Source organism: Sciurus carolinensis, chromosome 3 (assembly GCF_902686445.1).
Source record: "Sciurus carolinensis chromosome 3, mSciCar1.2, whole genome shotgun sequence".
In the NCBI taxonomy this organism is placed as follows: Eukaryota; Metazoa; Chordata; class Mammalia; order Rodentia; family Sciuridae; genus Sciurus; species Sciurus carolinensis.
The window spans coordinates 27,567,514-27,582,955 of NC_062215.1; the positions used below are offsets into that span (position 1 = coordinate 27,567,514).

Genomic DNA, 15,442 nt, shown 5'->3' on the forward strand with positions numbered 1-15,442 from the left:
TAACTGTTAAGAAATGTTCCTTCCTCACTGGACCAAATGCAGCAACCAGAGCTTCAGCCCTCCGTCCTCCATTCCCTCCCTTGGCAAAGCCCCTGTCCATGGAAGAACCTGAGGCTGAGATGGAAAATTCTGTGTTCTGATTAAGTTGCTACTCACTGATTAAACTTTCCCTTGAGGGAGTCTTCATCCAACACAGAGGTTAGAATACGCGGCCTTAAATAATATATTTCACGCCATGTTGCAAGTGAAAATTCTGGAAATAGCACCTGCTTTACTCAGAATTCTTTAAACACCATTTGAAAATTAATTATTGAATTAATTGTACATACTTATGGGTACAACGTGGTAATTCTAGATATGTATACAATGTGGAATTCTCAAGTCAGGATACTTCACATTTCCAACTCCATAAAAAAAGTTTAAGAACAGAATTATTGTTTTAAAACAAATAAGAATAAATGCATATTTACCTGGAACAAAGCTTCCCTGGACCACCTCCTTGTATGCCCACCAGCCTTCATGGATTTTTGGTGAATTCTGTTGAGCTAAAGAAAAAGCAAAAGAGAAGAGAGACTAAGATGATAGTTCAGAAGTACTGTGTCCTGGGTGGTCCAGCAGGAAGGATTAGTATCCACAAAATAACACTTTTTTACCCCCAAACCACACTACATCAATAATCCTCCTTCTCCCTTTCCTTTTTATCAACTTTTTAATTAATGTGTAAATTTTCTTTATAGATTCTCATAAAAATGACTCAAAATTTTGATGAAAGTGAAAGAGACAGTAATTTAAGTTCCCTGCTACTTCTCTATTTTCTTCCCCCTTTCCCTACATGCGCGCGCGCGCACACACACACACACACACCCACACACACAATACTCTGCTGGACCTGAGGATTGGAGGTAGACTACATCCAAGGGCCAGGGAAGAACCTTGAATGTGCATAGAAATCCTGAGTTTGCAGAGTCTGGGAATTTGTTGAAGGAGCTAATCTAGAAGGCTACAGGGTAAATTAGTCAGTTTTCCTCAAGTCCCAAGAAAACAAAAATAAGAATATAAAGGACCATGGTGGGGGCTTCTCACATCACAAGGAAGAAAGGGTGGAAGACTACAGATTTGGGGAAATTGTGGGATCTGTGAGGTCATAGTGATATGAACTCAGAATAATCTTTGAAATTATAACAGGTGGCAAGTGAACTGGGAAAATTAAATTCATACATATATATGCATATATTCAGATATATATGCATAATACTCCAAAATATAGGTGACACATAAACTTATGTTTATCCCTTTATTAATTAAAATGCATTCATATCTCAGTTCTCAGTCACCTTGGTATAAACTAAGGCAGATTCAATCATACTTGCAATTTAGCTTGTATACAGTAAATGCTAAACAGATGCTTTCATTTTCTTCTTTAAATCTTATTTGTTTCAGCTTCCCACTTCAAAGTCATGGGTGTAGCTGTAATCATTCTGGGTTGGAAGACAATGGGGTTGAAAGCAAGACTTTGGGTGGAGAGAGGATTTGCTCAATTACTTCAGGTTCCAGATGGACTTGTGTTGCTGAGCTCCAGGGGTCTTTCCATAGCATAGAGAAAATTTTCTGCCTATGACACTAAGATGCCGCAGTTTGTAGCTCTGTGGTCTAACCACGGTTTGTGGAAAAGGCTGAGTAAAAGAGAAGTCCACTCCTTCTGGAACTGTCAGTGGGATTAGAGGACTTCAGAAACAAATAGAAGAGAGTTAAGAAACCCGTTTGAGGCTTGGGGATGCTATCACCATTCAAGTTGTCCAGCACAAATCTATGGAATAGATGCATGGAAGTTCGCTGGGTTACCTAGTACTCCATCCTCCCACGTGCTGTGGATAGCGTTCAGGTGTTTCTATTGCCCTTGAGGAAGATCCTGAAGGCAGGTGAGTTTAAAGCCAGTGTACTTGCTCTGCGCAGTCGGCAAGTGGGTAAGTGACCTCACAGCAGAGCCTGGAAAGGTTCTGTTCAGTCAGGGAGCCCAGTGGAAGATCCAATAGAAACTTTTTGAATTTATAGCAATAGGGAAAGACAAGGAGATTTGAAATCAGGCCAGACGAAGTCAAGAAATCAGATCAAAAATTATATGGTTGCAGAGTTCACCAAGTGGGTGAATAAAGGACCTTTCTCTGGGTTAGAGAGAAATGGGTTAGAGCTCAGCAAGGGTTCAGATTTCTTTCTTTAGGCCTTGGCACTGCATGATCTACCCTGTTTCCTCGACAGTTCATTGGAGGGTCATTGTCATCAGAGCAAAAGGGGATCCCCCAAAAGCTTAGAATTAGAAATACATGACATCAAAAGTTACATAATTCACTCACACCTACTGACCATTTTATGAAATACTTTGTAATACTTGGCTTGACCCAGACTAAATATAATTCACAGACAGTACAACCTATACCTTCCCCCACAATAAAACATCAAAACTAAACTTTGATATTTCACTAAACTGAAATTGAAAGTCCCCAGCCTGGAAAAAAATATAGATTTCTAAGAACCTAAAAGACTGAACTCTGAACATAACCTAACCACTTTGCATCAGAGATAAACCAGGACCGGTTTTCCTTATCACAGACAGGAACTTCTGAGTTTTATCAAAATGCATCATCTTGTATCCAAACACAACTATTGCCTGTCATTGAACAATTCAAATAATAAATACAGTTTTCTCTCTATATTCTCAGAATCAGTTAAGGAAGCCACCTTTTCTTGTTTACATTTCATTATTCAAATAAGGATCCACTCATAACTAAAACATCTTTGTTTCATATAAGACTTTTACCATTGCTTCAAAATTTTTGATTCTATTTTTTTGTGGTACCAGGGATTGAACCCAGGGATGCTCCACCACCAAGTTACATCCTAAATCCTTTTGTTTCAGTCAACTTTTTTGCTGCTGTGACTAAAATATCTGACCAGAACAGTTTTAGGGAAGAAAAGTTTATTCGAGGGCTCACGGTTTCAGAGGTCTTAGTCCGCAGAAGGCTGGCTTCATTCCTTGGGGGCATGAAGTGAGGCTGAACATCATAGTGGAAGAGTGTGGCAGAGCGAACCAGCTCACATGATGATCAGGAAGCAGAGAGACAGACTCCACTCTCCAGATACAAAATATATACCCCCTAGCCATGCCCCCAATGAACTACTTCCTCCAACCACACCCTACCTGCCTCCATTTATCACTCAGTTTAATCCTATTAGGGGTTAATTTACTGGTTTGGTTAAGGATACAACCCAATCATTTCTCCTCCAAATCTTCTCGTGTTGTCTCACGTGTGAGCTTTTGGGGGACACCACATCTAAACCATAACACCTTTTATTTTTTAGTTTGAGACACAGTCTTGCTAAGTTGCCCAGGTTGACCTTCAATGTGCAATCTTGCCACAGGCTCCTTAGTGTAGCACAAAAGGACTGGGACAGATACAAACTTCATGAATCAGCTCAGCTGTTTATTCAGGAATGAAGTTTCACACAGGAACAGGGGATACAGGGATGAAATGGTGTGAGTGGACCCACTTTCCTGTTGGAAAATGAGCTACTGAACAAAGAAAGGGACTGGGTTTGTATAGGTTATTTTGAGGGGTTGTCTACTGAGCATATCAGTTTTCTCGGGCACTCAGAAGTTTGGGATCTAGGAATGTGTCAGTTTGAAGGTTTAAGATTTCAACCCTCTGGGTTGAGAGTCTGAGGATCAGAAGTTTGGGGTCAGTGAATGTATTAGTTTGAGGGTTTAGGGTATCAACCTTCTGAGTTGAGTCTTTGGATCTATCTTTGAATGGGATTAATGCTTTCTAGGGACTATCACCTTAGGGGTGATAAAACACTTCTTCCCTGTTTGCAGCTGGCATCTGAACGCCCTTTGTCTTGGGAGATGAAAGCCATCAGCATATAACCTTCTTTTACACTCCCTTTTCCCAGGTCATATTATCTTGGGAGTTTTCCATTTTCCATATCTAATACCCAGTAGCTGGAATTACAGCAGTGTGCCTTTGCATCCAGGGTCAAACTTTTTCTTTACAGTGTTTACAAACATCATATGACCCACTGCCTATTTTTGTATCACCCAAAAGGTAAGAATAGCTTCAAATTTTTAAATGGTTCAAAGAAATCAAAGAATAATATCATCTTGTGACATGGGAAAATTATATTAAATTCAAATTTTAGTGTCTAAAATTAAATGTTGTTGGCATATAGCTATGCCCATTTGTTTACATATTGTCTATGGGTGTCTTCCCATAACAAGGACAGAGTTGAACAGTTGTAACAGGGACCACTGGACCACAGAGCCTAAAATGTTTCCCCAATGATTTCTGACTCAAAAACATTGACTGCTAATTTACATACATAATTTCAAAAAGAAAATATAATGAACATAATGCTTTCACTGTGATATAAAGCAGAAATACAGAGAGCACAATTTAAAATAAAATATTATGTATTTCAACAAGTAAGTGGGCACCAGGTACAAGCAAACAAAGTGAAGTTGGAAGCTTGATCAAAACATTGTATTGTATGGATGGTATTGCAGATTACAGAATCCTTGAGTAAAACTGCTCATGGTGTGATTTTTCCAAAAGAGTGAACAACTACTTTCAAAGTTCAGAACAAAATAAAATACCAGTTTCTCTTGATTTGCACAATATTTGCATTACTGAAGAAGAAGTTACATGAAGATTTTGCAAGAGAGGCTTTGTGCTTACATGCAAAATAAAGTTTATAGGTCCAGATAAGTAGAATAGGTTTTCACTCACATGCAGTTCTGCAGGGACATGGGATAATTTCTCACTGTTTGAAACTGTTTAATATATTGCAAAGCATATAGCACCCATGCCCCCCTTTGGTTGTGGCTAATTGCAACCTCTTTCATTAGAACGATCTCAAGAGCCCTTGTTAATTTCCAAAATATCTGCCCGGGAACAGTGACACGGCTGTTGACAGCTGTGAACCTCTGGGGCTTTTTAGAGCACGAATCACATCAGCTAGATGAGTTAGAGAGAAACAGAGGGTTGAACACTCAGCAGAGGATGGAGTTTTATCTAAGTAAGTGAAAGATGTGCCTTTCCCCATGGCTCTAAATTGTAACATGGTTTTGTGTACATTTGCCACCCCATTCAATTTATTTTCTATTTTCCTGTCATTTGACAATATCCTTAAAAAAAACCAAAACAACAAAAAAAAACTGTCCTTTCTACACAGGTAAAAAGAGAAGAAGCAAAAAATCTTTCCCATCAAGATGGCCAAAAGAGAACGCTAACTCTAATAAAATCCTGAGTAAAATGAGTAGGTTTTCAGAGTTTGAGTAGCACTCCTTGTGTTTGCTCTTTTTCACATGCATACCCACCCCTGCAAAGAATATGGCTCAGTCTGATTAAAAATCAGCTTAAGAGACAGACGACATTTAAAAGAAAGAAGAAAAAGAAGCCCCTGGGTAATTAAGAGTGTTGCAAGCGCCCAAAGTGTCCCTGAAAACCTCAGTTTTGTCCAAGCAGTTGCAAAACATTTCACTCGCTCGTCATCTCCAGTCACTCCTTCTTCAGCTGTCTCATCCACTCAGAAGCAGAATCGGGGAGTGCTTTCAGAAGGGTGGCAGGACAATTAGACCATCTGAGCAAAGTCTGCTCTAAGGGTAGAATCGCAGAACTCCCGTTAGTTTTCTTTGACATGTATTGTGAAGGACCAAGCTCCCTCTCCAAAAATCAATGGCCTGAGCTGAGCCCATCTGATGATGTCTCTCCATTACAGACTATCATCGCAGCAGGCTAGAGTTGAAGAGAATGAAGATTTTTTATATAATATGTTTTCAAATGCCCCTGGATGCCCAGTCTGTACTCATCCTGTTTGGCAGTTTAGAAAAACCGAATGGCACATTTAAAAGGTACCCCATTTAAAGTTCTACAAGAGGCAGAGTCCAGCAAGAGCACCCAGAGAAATGCTGGATTCCAATTCTAATGCCTCTCAGAGGTCACCTTGTTGTTTATGTCTGATTTCCAGTGAGCAGAGAGCTGATTGGGAATTCCTCAGAGCACACAAGTGAAGAGAGAGCAGCCTGAGTTTCCACGGTGATCTCTGCTTGTCTGCCTGTGGATTGGAATTTCTTTACTTAACGTGCGACCAGCTCCTGGGAAAAAATCCAGGTGTCTAATCAAAAAAATAAATGGTGTTGACAATAAATGCTGTCATCACTGCCAGATGAGAAGATATATTCAGCAAAACAGTTCAGTTTTATTCTCTTTCTCTCTTTTTAAATTGTGGCAGTTCGAGAACTTCTGTGTTTCCAGAGAAACTCAGAATCTGAGAATTTTGAAAGATGTCTCTCACTTTAACTGCTTTTGGTACAGATGAGGAAACCGGGCCACAAACAAGGGAGGTCACTTATAAAAAAATGGGTTCTTAGAACAGGACTCGGCAAACTTTTTCTAAACAGGACCAGATAGTAAGTATTTTCAGTTTTAAAGATCATGCTGTCTTTGTCCCAACTGCTCAACTTTGCCATTGTAGTAGAAAGGCACCATATGGGATATGTAAACACGTGCATGTGGCTCTGAGCCAATACAATTTTATTTACGAAAACAGACAGAAGGCTGACTTTGCCCTGCAGGCCATAGTTTTCTGACTCCTGTCCTAGAGCTGGAAAGGGATTTTGTCATCTAGTTCTGTTTCTTATTAAAGTATTTAGAAGTGAGCTACTTTAATGAAAAAATCAGAACAAACTTTGATGTAAAGGTGCTTATAATTGCATGTTTATATTTTATCAATGTGCATTGCAGAAGTATGCATATTGATCAGATATTCATGAAACTTGTCACCATACACCACACCAAATTCAGTATGTCCTCCCTCCCACCCTGTTTCCATTGTGCTAAGCCACCAAAGGTGGAGGGGTCTTACATAAAAATGGCCCTCAATCCCAAATTGGGCATCCCAAACCAGTCAAAAAGGACCTGAACACGTCTCTGAATGACTCTTGGGAATCTCGCTTGTTTCCATAGACACAATAATTGTATTTTCACATATGAATGCTTTTACATCACTGTGAAATTAACTTCTACAACTCCCCTCTATTTAAATAAATGTTTTTCAATCCCTATTATGAGTTGCAAGACAGAGCAAGCAACTTTGCTAACTTAGGCTCAGAGAAAACACAACTGCAAAATACTTTCGTGTGGAAATTAGAGTGGTGTCTTGACAATACTTCAAATTCTAAAGCCACACCTGAGAGTGGGGCAGGAAATGGTTCAAGAGGGAGAACACAGGAGCCCTCACAGAGGGATCAGTGGCAGAAGGGAAATGGCTGAAGAAAACTCCACCATCCGTCAAAGCACACCAAACCCTAAGCGTGCACACTGCAAAAAATGAGCTTTGATGCTTTGGGTGGGTGCAATTATACCTGTGCTGGACGATGCACAATTAGGAGAGATGGATCCAAATATATGAGAGAGGCATTTAGAGTACCTGCTGCCATGGTTACTCGCTTTTAATATGATTGGAGGAGCCTGGAAAGTTGTTTCCCTAAGAAACTGCTTTTCTTTGCCCGAGGAGGTAACTCAGAGGAGGAAACGCTGAATCTATTGAGTAGGAGAACACCAGATGTTGGAATGCAAAAAAAAAAAAAAAAAAAAAAGAATCCTTTCAGACCTGAATGCATGATGCAAAGTACCATCCATGTCCCCAGGACATCACTGATCACTATTTTCCCAATTAATGGCCAATTCTGCCTCCTAAGTGGGAAGCATAAGTGTGGAGAAGAGCAAAGATCACCACAAGACACATGCATGACTGCCCCAGTGCACTGCATAGTACCACTGGACCAATGGGGGTAATGGCATTCCTTAAGTGCTTGACTTTGACGCTATCCAGTGGGTCTTTCCTTTTCTCTGTGCACCCTCAATATTATGTGTTATTCTACATTTTAGTACGTACATAGAACCCCACATTTTATCTGTTCCTCTGTCATTCCTCCACACTGAATGTGTCTCATTATTTATGCAAAGCTTAGTATATCATAGATGCTCAGTAAAAGGTGAATACAAGTTAAATGCTGTGGTCAAGTCTATTATACAAATTTGGAGTCTGGTTCACACAATCTCTGAGAGGTTTTAGTCTAAATCCAAACTCTTGTTGGTGTGATGCCTGTATTTGTGGTCAGTGGGAATGGGGACAAAAGTGTTTTCAAGTTGGTTGACAGGCCCACATTTGCTTGACAGATGGGAAAGCACCAGGAGCAGACACCCTGCCTGGGTAAATCAAAGCTATGGCAAACCCTGTTTTTATTTCACAAAATATGTTTCATTTAAAAGCAAGGGGGATGGTGAGTGTCATACATGAGCCAGCTTACATCTCCGCCATTCTTCCTTTCTCTTCAATTTGTGAGACAAGGATGAAACTCATTTCCAGCTCTTCATCCTTTGTGGCCCCAATCCTGCTTACCATAAAACCTAAACAGAGCATCAAGGTTTGGAATAGGTGGGTGACAAAGCAACTGCTCCAAGCAGAGAAGATGGGCATGACCTAGAATCACCTCTCACATTGGACAAGACTCAAGCAAGCTGATGTCAAGATTATGTTTGCATTAGGAGATGAGGAAAGTGCAGCCTGCATTACCTTCACCTTTTTAGGCTTAGCATGAGATCATGGTTAAAAGACTCCATGATAACTAGATTTGAAATCAACAAGAGGACTTTCCTTAACATGGCTGATTTTTACCTTGGTTTTCTTAAATTTCTGCAATTTGGATATATTACACTTTCCAATCTCATTTCTCACGATTTTACAATTTTGTTTGACCCGGTGTCCCCTCAGACAACATGTTTATTACATTCTCACATGGGCACAGTCCTCTCCCCCTTCCTTCTGGAATTTCCTCTTTACGGCTCCTTGACTTGTTTTATTCATTTCTCAAGGCCTTATCAATTCCCATTCCTTTTGAGAAGCCTCTACTAGTCATTCCAAATCTGCTGTAATCCCTCACTCTCCTCAACCTCAGGACTGTACAGTCCTCCTTCCTCATTTGCCACTCTCATGGATTCAACATGTATCGAGTACTTCAGATTGCAAGGAAGCATTCTGAACATGGAGGATACCCATGAAGTTCCTGTTTCTCAAGAAGTTCCTGGAGGGAGAAAGGAAAAAGCTAACAACTGGATTAACATATGAGGAGAATATCTGAAGATAAGAAGGTGCTCTGCAGTATATGTGAAGAGGGCGAAGCAACTGAGAGTGACAGAAGGAGGTTAACACTGGACAGTCATGGTTTTCGAGATTGTGACTCAACTAAAGATTTCCATGACAAAAAGAAAAAAAATCTGGCCTCATGAAGATCAGCAGTGACAGTATTTCAGGTGGCTTCAAGGATTCTAAGTGGGTGAGAAGGAGTTTGGCCTCTTCAAGAAACAAGAAAGTAGAAATTATAGGTAAGCCATAGAAGATGCAGGGGGAGAGAGTCCCAGGCAAGGCCTCAGGGTCCAGGTAGCAGCCAGGCAGGAGATCACAGGAGCTTCCACTTGGTGGTGCTGATGAGGACAGAACACCGTGTTTTAAAGGAAGAGGGAGCAAGCCTTGCTGAAGACTGGAGGAGGGAAGAAGCTAAGGAATGCACCTCAAGGATAACTCTTACCTTTATTTGACGTCAGGGACTAGATACTAATGGTTGTTATGGTGACCAGGGAGACTGGGGAGGTGTGGTTTGGGAGCAGACAGTGGAGTCAAGAGTGGCATTTGAGCTAGCAGCCTCTAGGATGTCGAGTAGGCAGTGGGTGTGAAAAGAGTTCTGAGGAGAGGTCAAGAGGAAACTTACCTCTGTGGCTCTTTGACACGCAGGTGACACTTAAAGTCGTGGGTTTGGAAGAGGTCACCAAGGAAAATGTGAAAATACATGAAGACCATAAAGGACTCTGAAAAGAGTTCTGGCATTCAGTATTTAGAGGTTGACTAGAGGAGGAAAAGTCACAAAAATCAGATTGGGATAAAGATCCAGTAAGAATGGAGGAAGAACAGGACAGGAAAGAAAATAGTTGTCAGGCACTGTTCCTGGTTTCCTTTATTTCTCTCTCCCTTATCTGTTTCTTCCTCTCTTTCTCTCTCTCTCTCTCTCTCTTCACACACACATACACACACACACACACACACACACACACACACACACACACACATTTAATTTTAGACTAGTTTTGTATTTATAAAGACATATATTCCATACCCAGGATTTTCTGCTATTAACATCCTATGTTATCTGGTATTGATATATTATTATTAACTAAGATCCAGATTTTACTTAATTTTCCTATATTTCTAACCTAATGTCCTTTGTCGGTTTCAGGATCCCATGCAGGATCCCACGATATGCTGAGCTGGTGTGCCCCTTAGCCCCCTCATGACTGCGATGATATCTTCATATATTTTAATTTTTTCCTACTGGCTTGTTTCCCCAACTAAATGAGAACTATTTCAAGTGTAAATATGCCTTGTCTACCACAATACAATACCTGTAATAGGTGTTGAAGAAATATTTGTTTAATTATGATATAATCTGGGAGGGGGAGAAGGACATGTAAAACTCCATTTAGAAAAGCTTCACAAGTCTTAGAGAAATACCCACCCTTCAGACAACTCTCCACGTTCTCCCTGAATTCATTTTCATGATAAATAGTCCTTAGAACTTAGGAGCAGTGTAGCTTGAACAATAACATTAGTGGAATGCAAAAGAAAATGGACAGAACGATTATCTCTAATCTACTTAATTGTATGAGTGGGGTGATAATTTTGTCGTCTTCTTTCGGCAAACACCACTTCTTATGCTGTTTTCCCATTCTTATTTTTAATGTGCACATAATAGTCCTTTTAGCAGAGATGCTATAATTTACCAATTATTCCTTTCCTATTAGCCATTCAGTTGTTCAAATACCATAATTAACTTTTTCAAGTCCAGAGCTTCCCTTGCTTCCCCTTTTCTGAACCTTCCTTTAAAACTTTGATGCCAAAATAATCATCAAGGGACATAAATGTAGATGTTAAATAATTTTGTAAAAAAAAGGTTCTAGCAATCTGCATTGCCAACTAATGGAAGTGATTTATTTCTGGAAGGAAAATTTAGGGTTCCATGGAGACAAATAAATAATGATAGAATGATGCTAATCTGTTTAAAAATAATTTTGGCTTCCACCAAACAAGTCACTAATCAAGAAGCATTACTACCGTAATGAATGATTCTCTTCTGCCACAAGTTCATGAAATGAACATTTCATCAATCAGGAAACATTTCACATTCCACTTTTGACTATTATTTATCATCCTGGAATCAGGTTCAAGTATTTTTCCCATAAACATCATTGCTCAATTTGGTAGTAGGGTCTACTCATGTTTAGAGACAGGTGGACCAAACTTCTCACCCCAGAGTTCAAGTTCACACCCAGGTTCACCCAGCCTTCCATAAACTGCAACAATGAGAATGTATATGTGTGCCATATTCAAAATACTAAAATCAATCCATTTTAAAGCTACTTTGGAAAGAAACTGTTGATAATTTCTAAAATCAATGGGTTAGTCAATTGTGGGATCAATCTTATGTCACATAACTTTTGATTACAGTTAGTGGTTCTGAATGAAGCTAAAATCCAAAGCATCTCTTTTCAGTTTGAATTCAGCAAGACTAAGTCAAATGAAAAGAAAGGAATCAAGCAGAATCATTGGTTTGTTTTGAGAGGCAGAATGAAATAATGGGGAAAAATGACAAGCTGGAGATGAATTTTAAAATTTCCAACTAATTGTATTACTTTGGGCAAATTATCTCAACTTTTTAAAGTGTTTCGTTAAAACAAGCGAAGGACATTTTTTTTAAAAGCCCAAACCCTTCAGTATCCGTATCTGAAAATTGAAAATAAGTACCTTGAAGGACTGTCAAGGACTGAATATGCGAATGTACATACGAGAACAGTTTGTGACCAATAAATGGCACCCATCACGGTCATTGTTGGATGGTAAAGGTGGTGGTACTGGAGCTGGCAAAGCCAGGGGCAGAAAGGGAATCTGGCAAGAGGCGAAAGGCAGAAAATCACTTGGAAAAGGAAATCAGAAACTGTGGCATAATTTTACTTGAATCCGGTTGAAATTTAAGAAAAACCATGGCCTAAAGTAGCGTGGACCTAGGCACTCTACCCTCCACAGGCTGAGCCAACTCATGGAAGGAGAAGAACACTGGCCAGCCAAGGGAGAGTGCAGGGGCCTCTGAAGACACTCCTGACTTTGCAAATCCAGGTAGTCAGGAGGAAACTGGGAACAGAACACAAGACTCGAAGCAGGAAAACCACCGCATCAGGAACACATGCAGGAAACCTGTGCTTTGCTGGGACAAAGCCCAGAGAAAACCTGATGCCCAGTGGGAAAGCAGACAACGTGACCTGTTGGGATCACCTAGGCATGGTGGAACGTGAGGTCATGTGCAAACCTCAAGCAAAGGCCAGGGTGGTTTCATTCATTTGCTTTCTTATATGCCATCAGTCCAACATCGTCTTGTTTTTTGTTCTAATTCTGATCCACCCAGTATTTTCGAAGCAGGGGGCACATGACAGGTGCTGTCATGTGCTTGGTGAGTGGTGAAGCCAGTGAATGACGGTCATCTCTGGACAGCGCAGCCAAGCCAAACTAACACTCCATTCTACAAATAACCAAGATCCAAGGGAAATCTGGAACTCCAATTATCTGCCCACTTGTCACTGGAAAACCTTGACCATCCTGTCTCAGCTGTTACTTTACCGAGGAGGGCTCACATGCTTACATTCCTCACCTGGATTCCCCACTGTGTTCCAGGACATCACGATCACAATTGAATGGCCTCTGTGGCAAACACAGTGCTACTAATCCCCCGGTATCCACCGCTCCCTTCTTCCTTGAAAAGAGAAGGCCTGGTTTTTAGTAAGGCACTTGACTTCTCAGAAGAAAACCTACATTTCCCTTTCTCCTTTGTAGCTAGGTTTACACATATGACGAAGTTCTGGCCAATGAGATGTGAGGGAATTATGTAAGTCTTCCAGAGAGTGTTAAAGAGAAATGCTATGCCTCTCTTCATCCCTTCCAGGGAGTTGGAATATGTATGTGGCATCTGACCTCAAATAGCTGTACTGAGCCATGAAGCAAAGACCATATTTCTAGCAACAAGATAAAAAGTCCTGGGAACTCTGTTCTGCCTATATTTACAAGAAAGAAATGAAGCTCCATCGTATTTGGAATTATCTGTCACTCCTAGCTGAAACCGATGTCCAACTGATACCTACTCAGTACCCACGGAGTTAAACCAATGATTCTGCTTCTGCTGTAAGTTATAACCCTTTTTCCCTATAACTTTACATTTTCTATACAATAGATCCTAGACTTGACCCTCAGTAATAAAGTAATTACTCTAGTGGGCAATTACAGCTGCCCAGCGACAGGTCTTCTGGTCTCCCTTGCTCCCGGCTGCTGTCTTCACACCTCCCCAACTATGAAGAGTCCTCTGCTAAAGCAGCATTTGGTTCCTATCTTTCATTGTCTCTTCAGAATTCTTTAGACTTTCAACTATGCATAAAGTCACGTCCATACTTGTGGACCATCTTCCCAGGCTATCCACAGTAACATTTCAGCAGCTCCCTGTTGGTTACAAGGGATGCCCAAGTTCCCTCACGAGACCTATCGTCACCCACATGGTGGGGTTAATTTGGCTGTTTTCAAACTCCCTCTGGGGCCTGTGGATGTAGCTCTGTGGTAGAACCCTTTGTGGGCCAGGCCCTGGGTTTAATCCCCAGCACCACCTTCTTCTTAATTTTTTAACGCTTTTATTAGTTCATTATAACTAGTTATACCTAACTGTTGGGTTCATTTTGACAGAATCATACATGCATAGAATTTCATCTGCTCCATTTCAGTCCCGGCTGCCTCTTTCCCTTCCCTCCTCCCTTCCTCTATTCTAGTGGTATTTTATTTATTTATTTATTTATTTATTTATTTATTTATCTATTTATTTATTTGATTGTTTTATTTATAATTGGTCCAGCACCATCTCTGGGGAGCACCTTTTCTCCTTGTTTTCATAATACTTACATATTTTTACCTTACTGAATATTATTTTCTTAAACTACCTCTCCTTGGATTTGCCCTCCTGCCAGAAAAGGTGTCCAATAAAAGCCTGAATTCAAGCAAATTGAGACCTTTGTTTCTCACTGACTCACCCTCTCACCCTGTGGTCCTTCTCAGACTGAATGACCTGCTCTTGTGTATGTGACCCCATGTACTCAGGGTATGTGTTTTTTCTAGAATATCCTCTGTCTCATCATATATTGAAAAGTAAAACCGGTTCTTCAGGTATCAGCTTGAAGATCCTTGAAATCTTCCATGAACCCTATACCTGGAAAAAAAACTTCACCATCTTTGAAGTGTCTTTCCATTTTGTATATATATTTTTTTAAATTTCAATGCCATTTGACATGATTCAACTGAATCAAAAAAGTATTTAGAACATCCTCATTGGATTTGGATACCTATTCTTGGTTTTTGCCCTGGAGAGGTTCAAAGTTCAATGAGAAAGACATATTCCAGGTGACCGTTTAAACAGTATGTACATTAAGATAATGCAGGTACTGATAATACTGGTCTACCTGCTATAACAGGTCAACTCAAATCTTGTTGCTGTAGGATAGTTGATTTTACACACATGTTAAGTTCCAAACTCTTTTTCTGGATGGGTGTGCAGATCTCAAGTTCCCTGGCTCCTTCCACCTGTGGCTCTGCTACCGGACATATATGACGGTATACCTCCAGCCAGAGCTGGAGAGAGTATGAGGGAGCTTTTATAAGCTGTTTTCATGGCATCAGCCTAGAAATGCCACTGGTTATTTCCCCTCGCTTGATTGGTTAGAACTTATTCTCACGAAGGTAGCTCAGCATAAGGAGACCAGGGAAATACAGTCCAGCTGCAGACTACACAGTGCTGTTTGGGTAGAACTGACATGAGACTTGTAGAATCCCTCATATCCCATGATGATACTTGAGGGAATCTGAAAGCTTTCCTTTCTTTTGAGATGAACCAAGAAGAGGAGGAAGTCAGTTTTAGAGAGCAGGGCCAAATAGTGTCTAATTTGCCTAGGATGTTCTCCATTTACATTTTTTTTTCTTGGTACTAGGAATTGAACCCAGGGGTGGTCTACCACTGAGCTATATCCCCAGCCCTTTCTAGTTTATATTTTGAGACAGGATCTTGCTAAGTTGCTGAGGCTGTCCTTGAATTTGTGATCCTCTGGCCTCAGCCTCCTGAGTCACTGGGATTGCAGGTGGGTACCACCACACCTGGCCTCCATTTACATTTTCTGTTTTAGTTAATTATAAATAGAGTCCATTTGGCACTCAAAGATGTCCCAGTTCGAAGGATAAATTACACGGACATGCCTAC

At 40.5% G+C, this 15,442-nt stretch overlaps 1 protein-coding gene across 1 annotated transcript in view; it reads right to left on the bottom strand.

Annotated features, from left to right (window-relative positions):
- The window catches only part of Ca10 (carbonic anhydrase 10), a 481,024-nt gene that overhangs the window by 407,659 nt on the left and 57,923 nt on the right, over positions 1-15,442 (bottom strand). The window contains exon 2 of the mRNA XM_047546776.1: positions 471-545. Coding sequence (XP_047402732.1) covers positions 471-545 — 75 coding nt within the window. The remainder of the gene's footprint in view (positions 1-470; positions 546-15,442) is intronic.